General features: G+C 40.2%; 1 protein-coding gene across 2 annotated transcripts in view; it reads left to right on the top strand.

Moving 5' to 3' along the window:
* The window catches only part of spred2b (sprouty related EVH1 domain containing 2b), a 29,669-nt gene extending 15,916 nt beyond the window's left edge, over positions 1 to 13,753 (top strand). For both annotated transcript variants that reach the window (XM_043231879.1, XM_043231880.1), the window contains exons 2-6: positions 760 to 937; positions 1,170 to 1,338; positions 3,379 to 3,443; positions 10,714 to 10,854; positions 11,696 to 13,753. In XM_043231879.1, the coding sequence (XP_043087814.1) occupies positions 760 to 937; positions 1,170 to 1,338; positions 3,379 to 3,443; positions 10,714 to 10,854; positions 11,696 to 12,361 (1,219 nt within the window). In that variant the 3' untranslated portion in view covers positions 12,362 to 13,753. The remainder of the gene's footprint in view (positions 1 to 759; positions 938 to 1,169; positions 1,339 to 3,378; positions 3,444 to 10,713; positions 10,855 to 11,695) is intronic.
* The last annotated feature ends 1,495 nt before the right edge of the window (positions 13,754 to 15,248 follow it).

Here is a 15,248-nt window from a genome sequence, read left to right as displayed (position 1 = left end):
ATTCGATTTAAAACCATTCATGAAGTTGCAAACGATTCCTGTTTTAAACGAATGCTTTGCTTTTGAGCTTTTTTATTTTTAGCAAAGAGAGCAGAGAAATAAGCAACTTCTCTAAATTATAAAGCTTTCCTAAAATATTAACACTGATAATAATAAATGTTTCTTGAACATCACATTTTTTTTGTGAGTAATGATTCTGTCATTTCAGTTTTGACTTGGAATATATAGCACTTTAACGCTTGTGTTGGTAACACTTTAGAATAAGGTGTCATTTGTTAAAAATACTTAATTAAATGTATTAATTAACATTAACAAACAATGAGCAGGACATTTTTTACACTCATTAACATTAACATTGATATTAACTTAATGTTAACTTATGTAGTTAACTGATGTTAACTAATAAACCTTATTGTAAAGTGTTTATTGTAAAATATTTCACAACAAGAGATAAAATACAGTAAATACTAAAAAAATTCATGGAGGAATGATATTATGCAGCGCCTAAGAATGCTGGGAACTACTTCCAGTCGCTGCGTGATATAATTTTGCCATGATACGGCAGCAACGTTTCTTAATTATTACGCAGAACTGAGAGTAAAAGGAGCCGATTTTCCAAAAAAAGCGGCGTGTTCTTTTAAGAAAGTTTCTGCAGATACATTGCTAATGTTATATGGCCCAGTCCTAATTTGGCTTGTTTTTTTTTTTAATTAAACTTTCTCTTTTTCCTCTCTCTCTCTCTCTCTCTCTGTCTCTCAGTGACAGTTACATTGTGCGCGTCAAAGCGGTGGTCATGACCCGAGATGACTCGAGCGGGGGATGGCTGGCACAGGAAGGCGGGGGCCTCAGCAGGGTGGGCGTCTGTAAGGTGATGCCTGCTGAGCTGCCCGGCCGCAGCGACTTCCTCATCCACGGCGAGCGCCTCAAAGACAAGCAGGTGTGCCACGAATATTCACGATCCTCCTCCCCGGGGCCTTTTAGGAAATCAAGCTGATTTACAACCCCGGGGAGCTTTGCATGCTGGGTTCTTTTCCAAGACAAATCTGGTTACGAACCCATTTGTTATGTGATTTGCAAGACTTTTCTCAGGCGGCGTGACCTCTAGCAGAGCAGAGCGGCGGCAGGCTGTGGGCTCGTCTCTGATATGTCTCTCTTGTTTTGGCTGGCAGGTGATTCTGGAATGCTTCGTGAGGAAAGATCTGATTTACACCAAGGCCACGCCCACTTTCCACCACTGGAAGGTCGACAACAAAAAATGTGGCCTGACGTTCCAGAGCCCCGCCGATGCCCGTGCCTTTGACAGAGGTGTGCGGAAAGCCTTGGAGGACATCACGGAGGGTGAGAACGTTTAAAGCAGAAAAACACAGAGATCGGTTTCGGATCGAAAACACATTTATACAGGCTTAAAGGTGCAATGGATATGCTACTGCTGTGTAACATGCTAGTAACGCTAGAATAATGCTATTATCTTGCTAACCATACTAGTAACATGCTAGTAATCATTCTAGTAATTCTAGTAGAATTGTAATAGAAACTTATAATAGTAGCTCTGTAAACATGCTAGTATAGTAGCATGCTGATCTTGCTAGAAACATGCTAGTCATGCTGTTTATGCTAGAAATGTGCTAACAATGCTAGGAGCAAGTCAACAACATGCTAATAACAAGCTAATCATGCTAGTAACATGTTAGTAACTTGCTAATCACGATAGCAATATTCTAATAACACAGTCATGCTAGGAACATGCTAGTAACTTGTTAAGCGTGCTAGAAACATGTTAGCATTGTGCCAGTAACACGTTAATCATGATAGACTCATGCTAGCAACATGTTAAATTGTGTAAGCAGTGTGCTAAATCATGCTAGCAACATGCTATCAACATCAACTTCCATGCTTTAACAACTGCTTCAGACCTTCATTTTGTTTTATATATACAACTTTTCACTCCACAAAAAGGATTTTTCTTTAACAAATCTACTTGTACTACTTCCAACAAGTTTTTTTTTAATTATCCACACTCAAATAGGATAAAGAAACTAGTCATATATAAGTGGGGTCTCCCATCATAGTGGCATCCTGAGATCACATTGACCTGCTGACTAACTACTTACTTAATTTGCCCTTATTAGTTATAGGGTTGGGTATTCTGTTTATAGAACCAGTTCCAAAATTCGAAGAACTGTTTTTGATAAGACACACATTTTGACTCCATTTATACACTTTAATATGATTTCAAACCATTCAAGTGCAAGAAAACGCAAAACAGTTTTCTAAATAATAGCATGTGCATAGATAAAAGCTGTCTCTCATATAGTGCGCAAACACTGAGTTCAGTTTTCTTTTAAGTATTTCTCACACGATACACACAAAACTATGTCAAAATATCCTTGTGAACAGAGTTTTGTCTCAAGTTGACAAACAGTTTAGGAAAAAACACATTTAATAGCATATTGTCTCTCTGCATTAGGTCTTAAAGTGACAGCAGCTTAATAATACAGCTACTGTCTGCCATTAATGTTAGTTAAAGAACGATATTGACTGGAAAGCTTAAGGGTTAAGCTAGATCTTGTTTGTGAAAAGAAAACTATTCAGTGTAATTTTACATTTTCTGATCCTCAACTTTTTTTTGTTGTTGCTCATTTGTTTTTATATCGACTGTGTATTTAGTTTTTAATAGTTTTTGTTCAAATATTTTTGTGTGAGGGGTTCTTTGGGCTGCTGTTTTTTGTTCTGAATCTTGTTTATAGTATTTAGCCACAACAGAATGTTTTGAAGAAAGGTGGCATTAATATGTTTGATATCTGAACGTTTGAATTTTTTAAACGATTTCATTTTTTTAGTACCTTAATGGAATCAAAACTGGGAATCGCTAAAATTTAGTTCCCAACTCTAGGTATTTTTTTGTGGAATAAATCAATTGTAATGAGTATTATTTGTATGTCCACAATTGCGTCGGTAACCAAAAACATGTGTATGTGATGCTGCATGTCTGTATAAAGTCTAAGAACACTTAGCTAGCGTTAGCTAGAAAAACAACACAATAATAATGACTTGTCCAACACAACAAAATACAACTATTTATATTAAACGGGCACATTTACAACATTCTTTTTTTTTTTAAGAATAGAAAATACAAATACTGATTTCATAGTCTTGAACGTGCTGTAGATGAAGTATAAGCATCTTTGTGAGGGGTAGATAGGACTTGTCTTGGTAATGCGATGCACTCTAGGACTTCTGGATAGAGTTGCGTTTCATCCGTCAATCAATCTTTTCACGTCTCTTCGTCAGTTTCTTCCTTCAACCTCAAATACCACCATTAACTGACAGGATACGTTAAGGTCTGTCAGCTCATGTCTCCTGTGTGTTTTATTTTAGGCTCCACAACTTCCTCTTCAACACTCCAGAATGAGGCTGAACTTGGGGACGATGATGTGTTCACAGTAAGAGCCTTTGTTTTATTATATTACATTTATTATATTATGTGTATTATGCTAATTACACTTGGTTGTTTCCTCACGCTGGTTTATGTAACTAGATTGTACAACTAAGCCACGATTTGACAACAAGAGAATAAAAAAATCGGCGTAGAAACAATTTCATTTAGAAATTGCCAGTGAATTTCTAAAGCAATCACAAGGACATAGCAAGAAACAAAATGAATTAAATGTCTGAAGTAAAAAAGGTTTTTGGAATAAATACGGCCACTATTTTTAGTTTTTTTTCCACCTTATGACCCAGACGTGTTCTTGACGTTTCATGATCTTTGCCCCAAACATAGTGTGTGTGTGTAGTTTGGCGCTATATGGGCACACACATTTTGAAAGCAATATTTAGTTACTTCCTCTTCCCTTCAGCTTTCACGTCTGCGGCTTTGGTTTGCGTGTGTGCGAAGCGTCCCAGAAAAGGCCGAGTCCTTGTGATATTTTTCCCCCCGCCGAGGCTGCCGTGGAAGAGACGGCCCTTTGTTTTTTGAAGATGGTGGATGCGAAAGCAGCTTTCCTGTGGCTCTCTGAGAGCGGGCTGCGTCGACGCTTGGCTTTTGCCCACATACTGTCCTTTTGTCACAGTCACAGGAGACCAGGAGCAGCAGGCGGGGTCAGGAGATGACTTCCTGCTCTCCCCAGTAAAACTATCATTAGCAGCTGCTTCCTAGCTAACTGCCATCCTGATTTACTGCCGCCCAGGCTGGAAGGAGGGGGGGGGCACGCTCAGGGGAAGCCTCATGGCTCCTCTTTCACTCGCTGTCTGTCTCGCTTTCAGGCCAAAAGGGTAGACTGCTAAGCCAAGGACCCTGAGTTTGAAAGGAAACTTAATCCAGCGCTTCTTTCCGTCCTGGAATTTATGCTCTTCTCGTGCTGTTGGGTGCGTCCCTCAGTTTCGGAAAACAGAAAGAGATTTACCGCCGAGCCGATTCTTTTTCAAACTTACCTGTTTTGCGGGACACGCGCGCTCGAGTGGAGTCAGTTTTTGGGACGGGGGCTGGTGTTGATGACCTTTCCATATATTGCCGTGCGAGGCAAGTGGCCGCAGACAGCAGAAATGCGGGTCTGGATTTACAGCTCGGGGCGATTATGTTGAGGGGAGTTGTTCCTCTGCTGGGATGTGCATTCCTCCTGATGGTTCCTCGTGAGCTAACCTATACTTAACCTCAGCTCGTTTTAGCTCATTCAGAACAGGGAAAGGACTCGGGCTCTGTCTCTGAACGCCGGACATTTAGCAGGGTGTGTCGTATTGAGACGCCTGCTTTTGGGATGCTTGTCCTCACGCAACACCTCAGTCTAGAACTGATCCGAAAAATACTTTGCATGTCTTTTTCCAGTCATTCAACCAAAGTTCAACCAAACCACTAAAATTACAGCACGGATTAAAAACTTTGAAAGTAATTTTGAGTTTGTTATATATATATATATATATATATATATATATATATATATATATATATATATATATATATATACATACACACACACACACACACACACACACACATACATATATAAAAATCATGGATTTGCAACAATACATACATTTATAATGCAGCATGAAATTAAAACGATTGCTGTATCAGTTCATATTATATTACCAGCAAATAAATATGAAAAAAAATCTCACACATGAATGTTATATTTATTTATTGTATTATTTGTGTTTGAGAAAAGCCAACATACTTGTTTTATTATTAATAATATCTAAAGGAATTTTATGCACTAATGTAATGCACATATACAATATATAGTCTTACATTTATATATATATATATATTATATATATATATATATATATATATATATATATATATTTACATATACTAATGGAAGAATATTTAATTATTTTTTATACACCAATGTAATTATTTAACTGTTATTTCACTAAAAGAAAATAAAAGAAAAAAGAGAATAAAGAAAAACTTACAGATGTGAATATTGGAATCCTTCCAGAATATCAGGGTTTTTTAACTGATTCCACTTTCAGCAGTGGAATTCCAAAGATGCCAAAATTCTGTGTACTGTCATTGGTGAACTGTGTAAGAGCAGTGATTCACAAGCTCCAGAGGTCATAACGCTGAAATAAACCCATCACAGCATCGCCCTACATCCAGATCCAGCAGCGCTCCCTGATGATTCTGAAATGTGAAAATGGCTATGATGAGTCACCAGTTATGATGAGCAATGAGTGTTTTGTTTGGGATTTTTCAGGCAATCTTGATTGTACTCCTCACACAGAATGGAACTGGTCAAATCAGCAAGAAAGACCAAGCTAGTTTTTGACAGGCCTCTAATTTGAATAGTCATCATAATATTAATTTATTAGCTTAATAGCATAGAACTTTGTGCTATATGTGGCATATGAAAGTATAGGTATATTTAAGTTTTTTTTCTTCTTAGGAGCACAACTTTTTGTCCAGCAAGTTTGTGATAACAGTATTTCTGTTTACTTTTTATTAAACAAATATTTCTGTAAAGATATAGCATAACATAGAGTGCTACATTAATTTTTAGTTTACTTATTTGAGCTTTTCGTTTAAATGTCTTGTTTCAGGTGTGTGTCTGACTTCCAGAATGCAAGAATAGACGCTTTACTGTACAGTTTAATAGAGCAAGGTAGAGTTCCAGACTATTTTGGTTGTGTGTGTGTTGGGGGAAATTTATAAATGACAAAAAACAACTTCCTGTGCAGCAGTCAGGCAGGATAAGGCTTTGCTGTATAGAGCGCTCCCAGCCAGGGCCCTGGAGGATGCTCAGAGGAAGTGGGATGTGGAAGACTAACAGTTCTGGGAAGAGGGGAAAAAAAAGGTGGAAAGAATAAATGCTTCTTTATGCAAGAGGTAGAGAAGCTTTATTCCGTTATCCTCTCCGGTCCTTAGCAGCGCTGTGTGTGGAGTGTGTGTACACAAAGGCTCGCAGCACTAATCACAGCAGTGGAAAAGGTACCGGTGCCCTTCCACCCTCCGGGCCGCCTGCCTCAGACTCAAGGTGGCTAATTACAGGCAATTTGACTTGGAACTCAATTAGTTCCAGCACATTTTTCACTCCCTGGATTGTCTTATTGAGGAATTACAGCTGAAAACACCATAAAAACCTTGTCAGTGGTTTGGAGCCTTATAGAGGAGAAAAAAAACGCTTTCCAGATAGCATCAAGCACGTAGCTGAGCACACACTTACTGTATAGCCGGGTGTTCCTGATCGGATCTCTTGTGGTTGACCCGAGCAGCAGGAAAGCTTTTGACGGACAGCTTAATGCTAACTGCTAACCTGCAAAGCATGCAGCCTTCAAGACACGTTCCTCTGCCTCGGCAAACAGCTATCCGAAGACTAGGTGTTAATCATAGTCTTAATCATTCTGATTTAAAATCTTCTCGATCAGCTCTCAGACACTTTTGGGCCCACCCTGATGATCTATGATTTCACTGGAGTGGCCCCAATGTGTCTGAAAGCTTATCAGGAGGCTTTGGATTCAATCTGAAAATTGGATAAAACTTCGGATCCAACCGAGGTCCTGGACAACATGTTTTCTCAGATTGCCGGGAGGAATAATTTGGGGATAAATCAGTCCAAAACTCCTGTAGTCTGAGCCCAGCCTTGGCATATAGTCGAAAGCATAGCCTTTCAAAGTATACTCCATGTAATAGCATGTGAAAAAATAAACTTTATGCACAGAAGAAAAGCACCGTAGTGTTCACAGAAATAAATGCTGGACTTTAAAAGTCAAACAATGGGTGAAAAAAATACCCTTTCACTTACATGAAAGATGGGACCCGAGGCCTCTTGAGGGCACAATATCTTAGACACTTGGGGATGGGCTTACATCAATCCGGAAAACGCATAGCATCATGCTAAAACGCATAGAACTTCTTAGCAATTCTTCCAGCATCGAGGCAAGCTTCCATGACACCTTTGCATTAATGCAGAAAATTTAGCATAAACAAAGACTAGTCATTTCTACAAAAAATACAAGTACACAATACTAGTTTTTCTGAATACTGTCTTTACTACAAGTCCGTTTTTGTTGTTGGTTCTTTGATTGTGTTGTTGGTGGCTTACATGACTGTTACTGACCTCTGTACTGAGTTGTGGACTATGTATGGGTCTGGCTTTGACCGCTGCTTCTATTTTTTGTGCTCTTCATGTTGGTTCTCTCCCGGCAGGTCCTGTGGGGCCACATTAAGCTATGTCCGGTTATAGCCGGTTTATTGCTAACACAGTTCTGGCCGGCCCATTTTCTATTGGTCTGGTGTGGTTTTCGTGCCAGCCCAGGATTAATGAAGGGGGGCCCATTTGTGAAATTACCCAAAATACTTCAGGTCCCCAAAGCTAAACCCCCCCCCACCCCATTATCTCTCAGCCCTCTCCCACTGCACCACTGATTGCGTGTCATTAACGGTCCAGCATCGGCTCTGCTGCTGGGAACGTATGCCTTTGAATCAGAGTTAGGCCACATGTGCCTTTGAACTCTCTTGTTATCTGCACTACACCACACACATTAGGGATTTTCGATAAGACTGCTGATTTTGTGGTGGGGGTTGGCGATTTAAGTGAGTGTGCCATTTTTGGTGCTCCATTTCGAAAACTAGCGAGCCGCATAAAGAGACAGCATTTTGATTGAAAATGCTGCCTATAGAAGCCCAAAGTATACTTATATATACTTAGTATATGCAAGGGTTTGCGTAGAGAGTGCCACAAATTTAGCTCTTATCAGTGCTAGGCGGCATGGATCAAAATCGTGCTAATTGTCAATAATCTTTGACGATCCTGACATAACCTAGGTCTTTAGGTTTCAATTGGTTATGATCCTGCCTCAGAAGACAGCTGCCTATGTAGGCGGTAGACCTCAAGGCAGCTCACTAGTTTTTTATAACTATTTTGGCCTCATACTGCTCGAGTACTTTGGCTCAGAATTTTTTAGACCTGCAGTGTAAACATCTGAAAGGGTCTGTGTTTTTAATTATCTCCAGCAGTCCGGCCCCAGTTATCCTCCTAAACGTATTTTTAAGTCATGTCGGCTCAGGCTTTCTTGGCAGTGCTTTGAGGGACGCCTTTATTATTTTTGGCCAGCAGTTCTGAGGTCTTTGTATGAAGGGGAAACCAAGGCCTGGCCAGCCTGGACTCGGACAGAAAAAGAGAGAGAGAGAGCTCGGGTCAGGGTGCAGGGACAAGGCTAGCCACCGGAGACTCCTGTTCCTCTCGCCCAGCTGGGGTTTAGCCTCAAACATGGAAAACTCAGTTTGAGTGGCACAACATTATCTCTGGATGAATTCTACAGACGCTATGATCGTGGTTTATCAAGCAGAGTTTAGGTTAGCACAACCCTGTGATGCTATCGTTGGTCAAAAACAATATCATGCATTTTCATTGTTCAGTATTAAAAAAACTGAAAGGTTCCATAGGGAGACCACCCCACACAGCATCTTCACCCCTTATGTGGCATATTGAGAAAAGACTTTTCATCAGTCTGTAAGTTTTTAATTGTCATATTAAGAAAATCTATGTACGTTATTTTACCTTTTTAAGAAAGCTTATTTATTCTTTTTGTGGGGTGGTTTGGATGTGCAGACCTGAAGTGATCTTGCAACACCGACGGAAATGGTTATGTGCAAACGAAAAAACACAATAGTATCCATTCATCACAAAGTCATTACTTTCTTTTTGCTTTCATAGTTCGCTTGAGGCGGTTTCCGTGGCGTTACTTTAATGACAAATGTCCTAAGCGCATTATTAAAGGAATAGTTCACCTAAAAATTACCCTAAATTTTACGCAGATTTCCTGCTTCTTGACTGACCTATGATTCAAAGTATGTATATGAGTCAGAAGTCGGCCAAGAAGCTGGAACTCGGCGCTCAGTCAGTCAGTTATTTAAGTTATAGTTTTAAAACTATCTGCTTCAGAGGACATATGATAACCCCTCCGAAGGTGTATAGGTTAGTTTCACGACGGATATATCCGATTTACGGGAGCTTCAAAATAATGGCCGCTATCCACAAGCATTACCATGCTTGAAAGAGCCATTGGGTCATTTTAATCTTTGCTTTAAACAGATAAACAGTGAATTTCTTTTGGCTTATTTTCCTGGAAGAGAAAGATTTCAATTTCAAAAGTGTACATCTGCTAAAAGCGAGTTTTGTCAATCTTTTGGAGTACTCTAGCACCTCAAAGCTAACAGCGAACAACATTTACACTTGTAATCTGTCGATCTCTCACTATTCTAGTGTGTTTCTTTTAGTAGTATTTACGCTCTTACAAAGTATTTTTAAAACTGGAAGAAAGAGGGTGTGTGTGTGTGTGTGTGTTTATGCTCACACTCCACCTGGCAGGTGGTTGTCGAAGGCATCCGGTTCAGCCAAAGGAAGGATCACGTCCAGACTCTCAGCCACTAATCACTTCCCATCCGCCCTGTCTGTCTCTCTTTCTGTCGTTCTGTCTGTCTATTTAGTCCACCTCCGCAGGCAGCTGTCTGTCTGCACCATTCTTATGTTTTGTGTTTAACGACTAGGCTGGAAACTTTTAGCTGGAGCTCGTTCAGAGCTGAAATCCTGTCTTTCTGCTCATACGTTTTCCATTGACCTCTTCTAACAGTCTCAGTTCAACTCCTACAAGAGCAATTCTACACAATGTGAAATCCATCACATACAGTTCTGTCGCTCATTATAGATTGAATCGGTGCTCTTCCCTTAGTAGAATGAGAGTGTCTTGATTTGTGATACGTATAGAACAAGCACCGAGGTGTTCTGTAGGTCTCTGGTGATGTTATGAACCAGAGCTGTTGGTTTTGTGTGTGATGGCCTATATCCCAGCATGCTGGAATCATTTTGAGCTCCTCTAATAACAGGGAGACTTCAGAGGTTTTTACAGATCCTGCGGCCTGAGGCCTGATTTTTTTTTTGTTTAATTGCATACTGAAGTTGAGCCACGTCACGTCGGATTGACTGCACCAACGTCTGCGTGTGTGTTTATGTGCAGTGTAGGGCCGTGTGTGTGGTGTATTAATGTGTAGCTGTAAATCAATGTAAGGCACACACGACGTCATGGAAAACCGCTTTTACTCAGCAAAACACCTGTCTGTGATCGGGATTGTCTTTTTGTCTTAAAATTTCCTGGACAGCACATGTACTGTTCTCAACGCTTTCTCATGTGCTTTTGGAGATGATGGTTTTTCATTTGCAAATGTCTGCATGACGTTTGAGACCGAGTTTTTTTTTATCTTTTGTTGTTCAGACTGCAACCGACAGCTCCTCAAACTCATCTCAGAAGAAGGAGCTCTCTACACAGCTAGTGGCCACCTCCACCTTCTACGAGCCTCATCCACATCGCTGTATACTGCAGTACCGGCCGCCTGAGCGCTACAGCCTGGATCAGGTGCGTCAGGTGGAGGCATAACTAGGAGCTGCTGCAGCCTAGTCTATATTTGAATGAAATCTTACGTCATCTAGATCAGATATACTCAAATGCCATATATACCAGATATATGCCAGATATGCTCAAAAGTCGGTGTTTGGAGATTTTATAAAAAAAGCTGAATGATAAAATATAATATCTTTTTCACAAATTCAACAATTCAACTAATTCATCAAATTGATTTAATCTAGTCAGGATTTAAACACATTTGGTATTTTGAGCCATTTTTAGATACAAATATCCTTTACAGATTATTTTCATGTCACTCATCATCTTAAAACGATACACACATGTACACACACACATATATGTGTGTGTGTATAATTACACACATGCATGTATATATTTAAGAACAATGTGATGTTTATGAATTAAATATTTATATAACATGTAAATAGTATATATAGCATGTAAATGCATGTAATAATTTTCTATATATATACTGTGGTTACACACATTTTAAGGTGTTTTTGTTACAGTGTATACATTTAAATACTGAGCAATATTAAATACATGTCCTGTCTATATGGTTAGGTTTAGAATTTGCATGTAATTCTGAAAATGTGTTGTTATGATAATAGTAAGTACATGTAATGTGTAACAAGGACACCTGAAAATAGTGTTACCTAAACTGTGTGTGTGTGTATATATATATATATATATATATATATATATATATATATATATATATATATATATATATATATATATATATAAATTAGTGACACAATTCAATATTGTGAGAGAATAAAAAGAACTATGTCATATGATCTCACTGTTGTGTTTTCCCCTCGCCTCTCAGAAGTTCTCCAGAAACCCTTTCCCGTTTGAGGAGGAGGAGATCGTGCGAATCAACCCCCGGGAGCGCTGGCTGATCACAGGCTACGAGGACTACCGATACGCCGCCGTGCCGGACAAGTTCATCCAACACGAGGACTCAGACTCGTACGTTCACATTGCTAAGAACGAACCCTTAAAGCACGACTACAACTACCCCTACGTGCCCAGCTCCGACTTCAGCCAGTGCGACCTCAAGAGCCACTGCGGCGGGGGCGATGGGGGCGTAGTGGCCACCCAGCCGCGGGCCTTCAAGCTCAAGGGCAAGCGGCGGAAAGAGGACGGCGAGCGCTCGCGCTGCGTCTACTGCCGGGACATGTTCAACCACGAAGAGAACCGGCGCGGGCAGTGCCACGACGCCCCCGACCCCATCCGGACCTGCATCCACCGGGTCAGCTTCATGTGGTGCGCCGACAGCATGCTCTACCACTGCATGTCCGACCCGGAGGGCGAGTACTCGGACCCGTGCTCGTGCGACACCAGCGAGGAGCGCTTCTGCCTTCGCTGGACGGCCCTGTTGGGTCTGTCGCTGCTGGCGCCCTGCCTGTGCTGCTACCCGCCGCTCCACGTGTGCCACCGCTGCGGCGTGGCCTGCGGGTGCTGCGGGGGGAAGCATAAGGCCGTCGGCTGAGCCAACCCTAAACACACGCCCCTCGGAACGCTAGCACTGACGAGGGCAGGCGCTTTCACTGTCCTTTACTTCACGTTCTCTCCTGGCTCCAGACAAACAATTGGTGCGTTGAAAACGTTCTCTTTTGGTTGTTTTTTTATAAATATGAAAGTATATATATGTGTACGTTCTGTTCTTTCCCTTTTGTTGTGGATGTTTCTCTCAGTTCCTCGGCTCTCCAGGAGCCCTCATTCTAGGGCTGGGCGGTATATCGCGTACTGTATTCTCCGCATCTAGTCAGTGAAGCCGGTTTCTCGATTAGTGGAAAAATCGACTGTTTTCAAATGCAGCTGCAGTTAATAAACAGCACTGTCGTTCACTGACAAGCTCAAGTCAAGACAGATTTATTTATATAGCGCTTTTAACTATAGAGATTGTGTCCGTATCGAATAGGAGAATAGAGTGTCAGTATAATTTAACTACGCAAAATCGTATTTAGTTGCGATACTTAACAGCTTGCGAGTGATGTACGACTCTGTGTATTAACTGCCGCTCCATTTGAAGACAGCTGATCGAGATTTCACCGAGAAACCGACTTCACTGTTGAGATGCGCGTGAATATAGCATGCGATATTACATCGGCCAGCCCTACCTCATGTCATGCATTACTTATGCAGGTACTTTATATTTTTTACACTGATTTGACTTTTCAAGAACTTGAATCGCTTGCCGTTTTTTTACATTTTTTTTTCTTTGCGGCGCGCAGCCGCCTCCGTTTCACGAATCGGTCGTTTGCTCTTCCTGAACAGGTCCGTACATGGCATTTATATCCCAAGCCCTTTAACCGTTCAGAACAATAACAATGAGATTAGCTCGAGACACTAAACCTGTAGTCGGAGGCGTCCGTTCGTAGTGCGATTGCGGGAGAGAGTGCGTGTCGATGCCTGCGTGCGTGTTGTAAAGGAATGATAACATTGTATCACAGCATAGTATTGTCGTTATTATATTTAAGCCAAATTTACATAAGCTGCATCCAGAGTATATGTAAATACTGTATACTCGTATGTATATGTTTCAAATCGAGTTGTTTGTAATCACCTTGGACAGTCACGGCTGCGCTTCGGACATGGGTTTTCCATCGAGGGGACTTCTTTTGGATGCGAAGGTGGCTTTTGAGTCCGATGCGTATTTGATTATCCAAAGATTATTTTTTGTCATATTTATTCTCGCGGTCAATTGAATCACCAGCCAAAGGGAGAACAAAACAGAGAAAGAAATCATCAGACCGTGGGCAAAAAAAAAAAAAAAAAACACAGCCATAGGAGGAAAGAGGAGTTTCCAGAGAGCCCACACCGCTTCAGCTGCAAAAATAAATCATTTTTTAAATCACACTTTTTGTCTTGAAAAACGTAATCTAAAATGATTAATCGCGATTAATTGCATCCTAAATAAGTTTTTGTTCGCATAATTTATGTGTGTACTGTGCATATTTATGTATATATAAATACACACACATTCAGTATTTATTTTGAAAATATTTACATGTATATATTTATATTCATATAATTTATATTACATCTAAATATTTTAATATATAAATGTAACACTTTTTTCTTAAATATATACATGCATTTGTGTGTTTTTATATATACGTAAACAAAAACTTAAATTTATTAAATTTATTTTTTTTAAATGTACCAGAATTTTGGTTGAATTTGACCTTATTTTCATTCATTTATTTACAAATTTCTATTGATATAATCAAACCTCACACAGTTTTATTAGATTTATGCTTAAAACAAGGAGGACATTAAACTCTCGATACAGAATAATGTCTTACTCGGTTTTGCTTCTCGTGTCATTTTTATTTAGTAATCGACTGTTGACGGAAAAGAAGACAAAAACATGAATTAATGAAATGATTTCTTGCTGTCTATTTGATTTCGTATATTCTCCAGAGGGAAAACACTAAAGCACTATTTTGTTTCCCTTATCGACATAATTTGTGTCTAGAAAATGGAAGGAATTGTTGTCTCAAAGATGTTTCCAGCTCCGATCCTGTTCTCTAAGAAAAAGAAACAAACAAAAGGAAACAGAAAAATAAGCTTGATTTTTAAGGGTGCTTTACCGAGGGACGTTTGCCAAACCGATCTCCAGTTTCTTCATGACGATAACTTACCGCCTTAATTTTTGAGAGGACGTTAAAACGAATCCATGCGGTTCCTCAAAGAAGACAGAAAAGTGAATAAAGATATTTTTCTATTGCATAAAAAAAAACCCACCCCGGTAGATAGGCCTTCTTTAAAACAAAAAAAATTGCTCCGGTTATTGTGGCATAGTACAATCGCCTCACCTTCCCCCGCTTTGTCTGAATAAATCATCGAGTGACAAAGCAGCGCTCTCGTGTTTGAGCTGTCAAAGAACGTGCGTCGTCGTCTTCTTCTTCGTACGTAATCGTTCGGCGTGTTTCTCAGCCGACAGCGAGCAACTCTTACAAATAAAGGTTCTTTGCAGAACCTCTTTTCAACAATAACCGTTTTGCGTTTTAAGGTTCTTTGGAGGTCAAAACGAGTTCTCGATGTCACGTTATCGGTCGTAAAGATTCGGTTCGGAATCGCATGCCGTTCTTACTATTCCTGCGGGATGTCCTGTTTTCGTTGTATGCGTTCGTCCAGACGGCATTCGCCCGGATTTGCTTCCGTTTGCAATGTTCACATGACCAATCATGGCTATCTTTTCCACACCAACTCACTCTTTCAAACCTGATTGGCTGAACTCTTCAGACGAACAAAAATGGTTCAGAAAGAGATTCCAACAACATTCGGTTGGCATCGTCATTATTGCCGATGTGAACTCGTACGAATGATCACGTACAATTATTGTTAAACCTTTACAGTTAGCATTGATG

Source organism: Puntigrus tetrazona, unplaced genomic scaffold (genome assembly GCF_018831695.1).
Source record: "Puntigrus tetrazona isolate hp1 unplaced genomic scaffold, ASM1883169v1 S000000469, whole genome shotgun sequence".
In the NCBI taxonomy this organism is placed as follows: domain Eukaryota; kingdom Metazoa; phylum Chordata; class Actinopteri; order Cypriniformes; family Cyprinidae; genus Puntigrus; species Puntigrus tetrazona.
The sequence above is the reverse complement of the archived record's forward strand: the minus strand, read 5'-3'. Positions and strand labels throughout refer to the sequence as shown.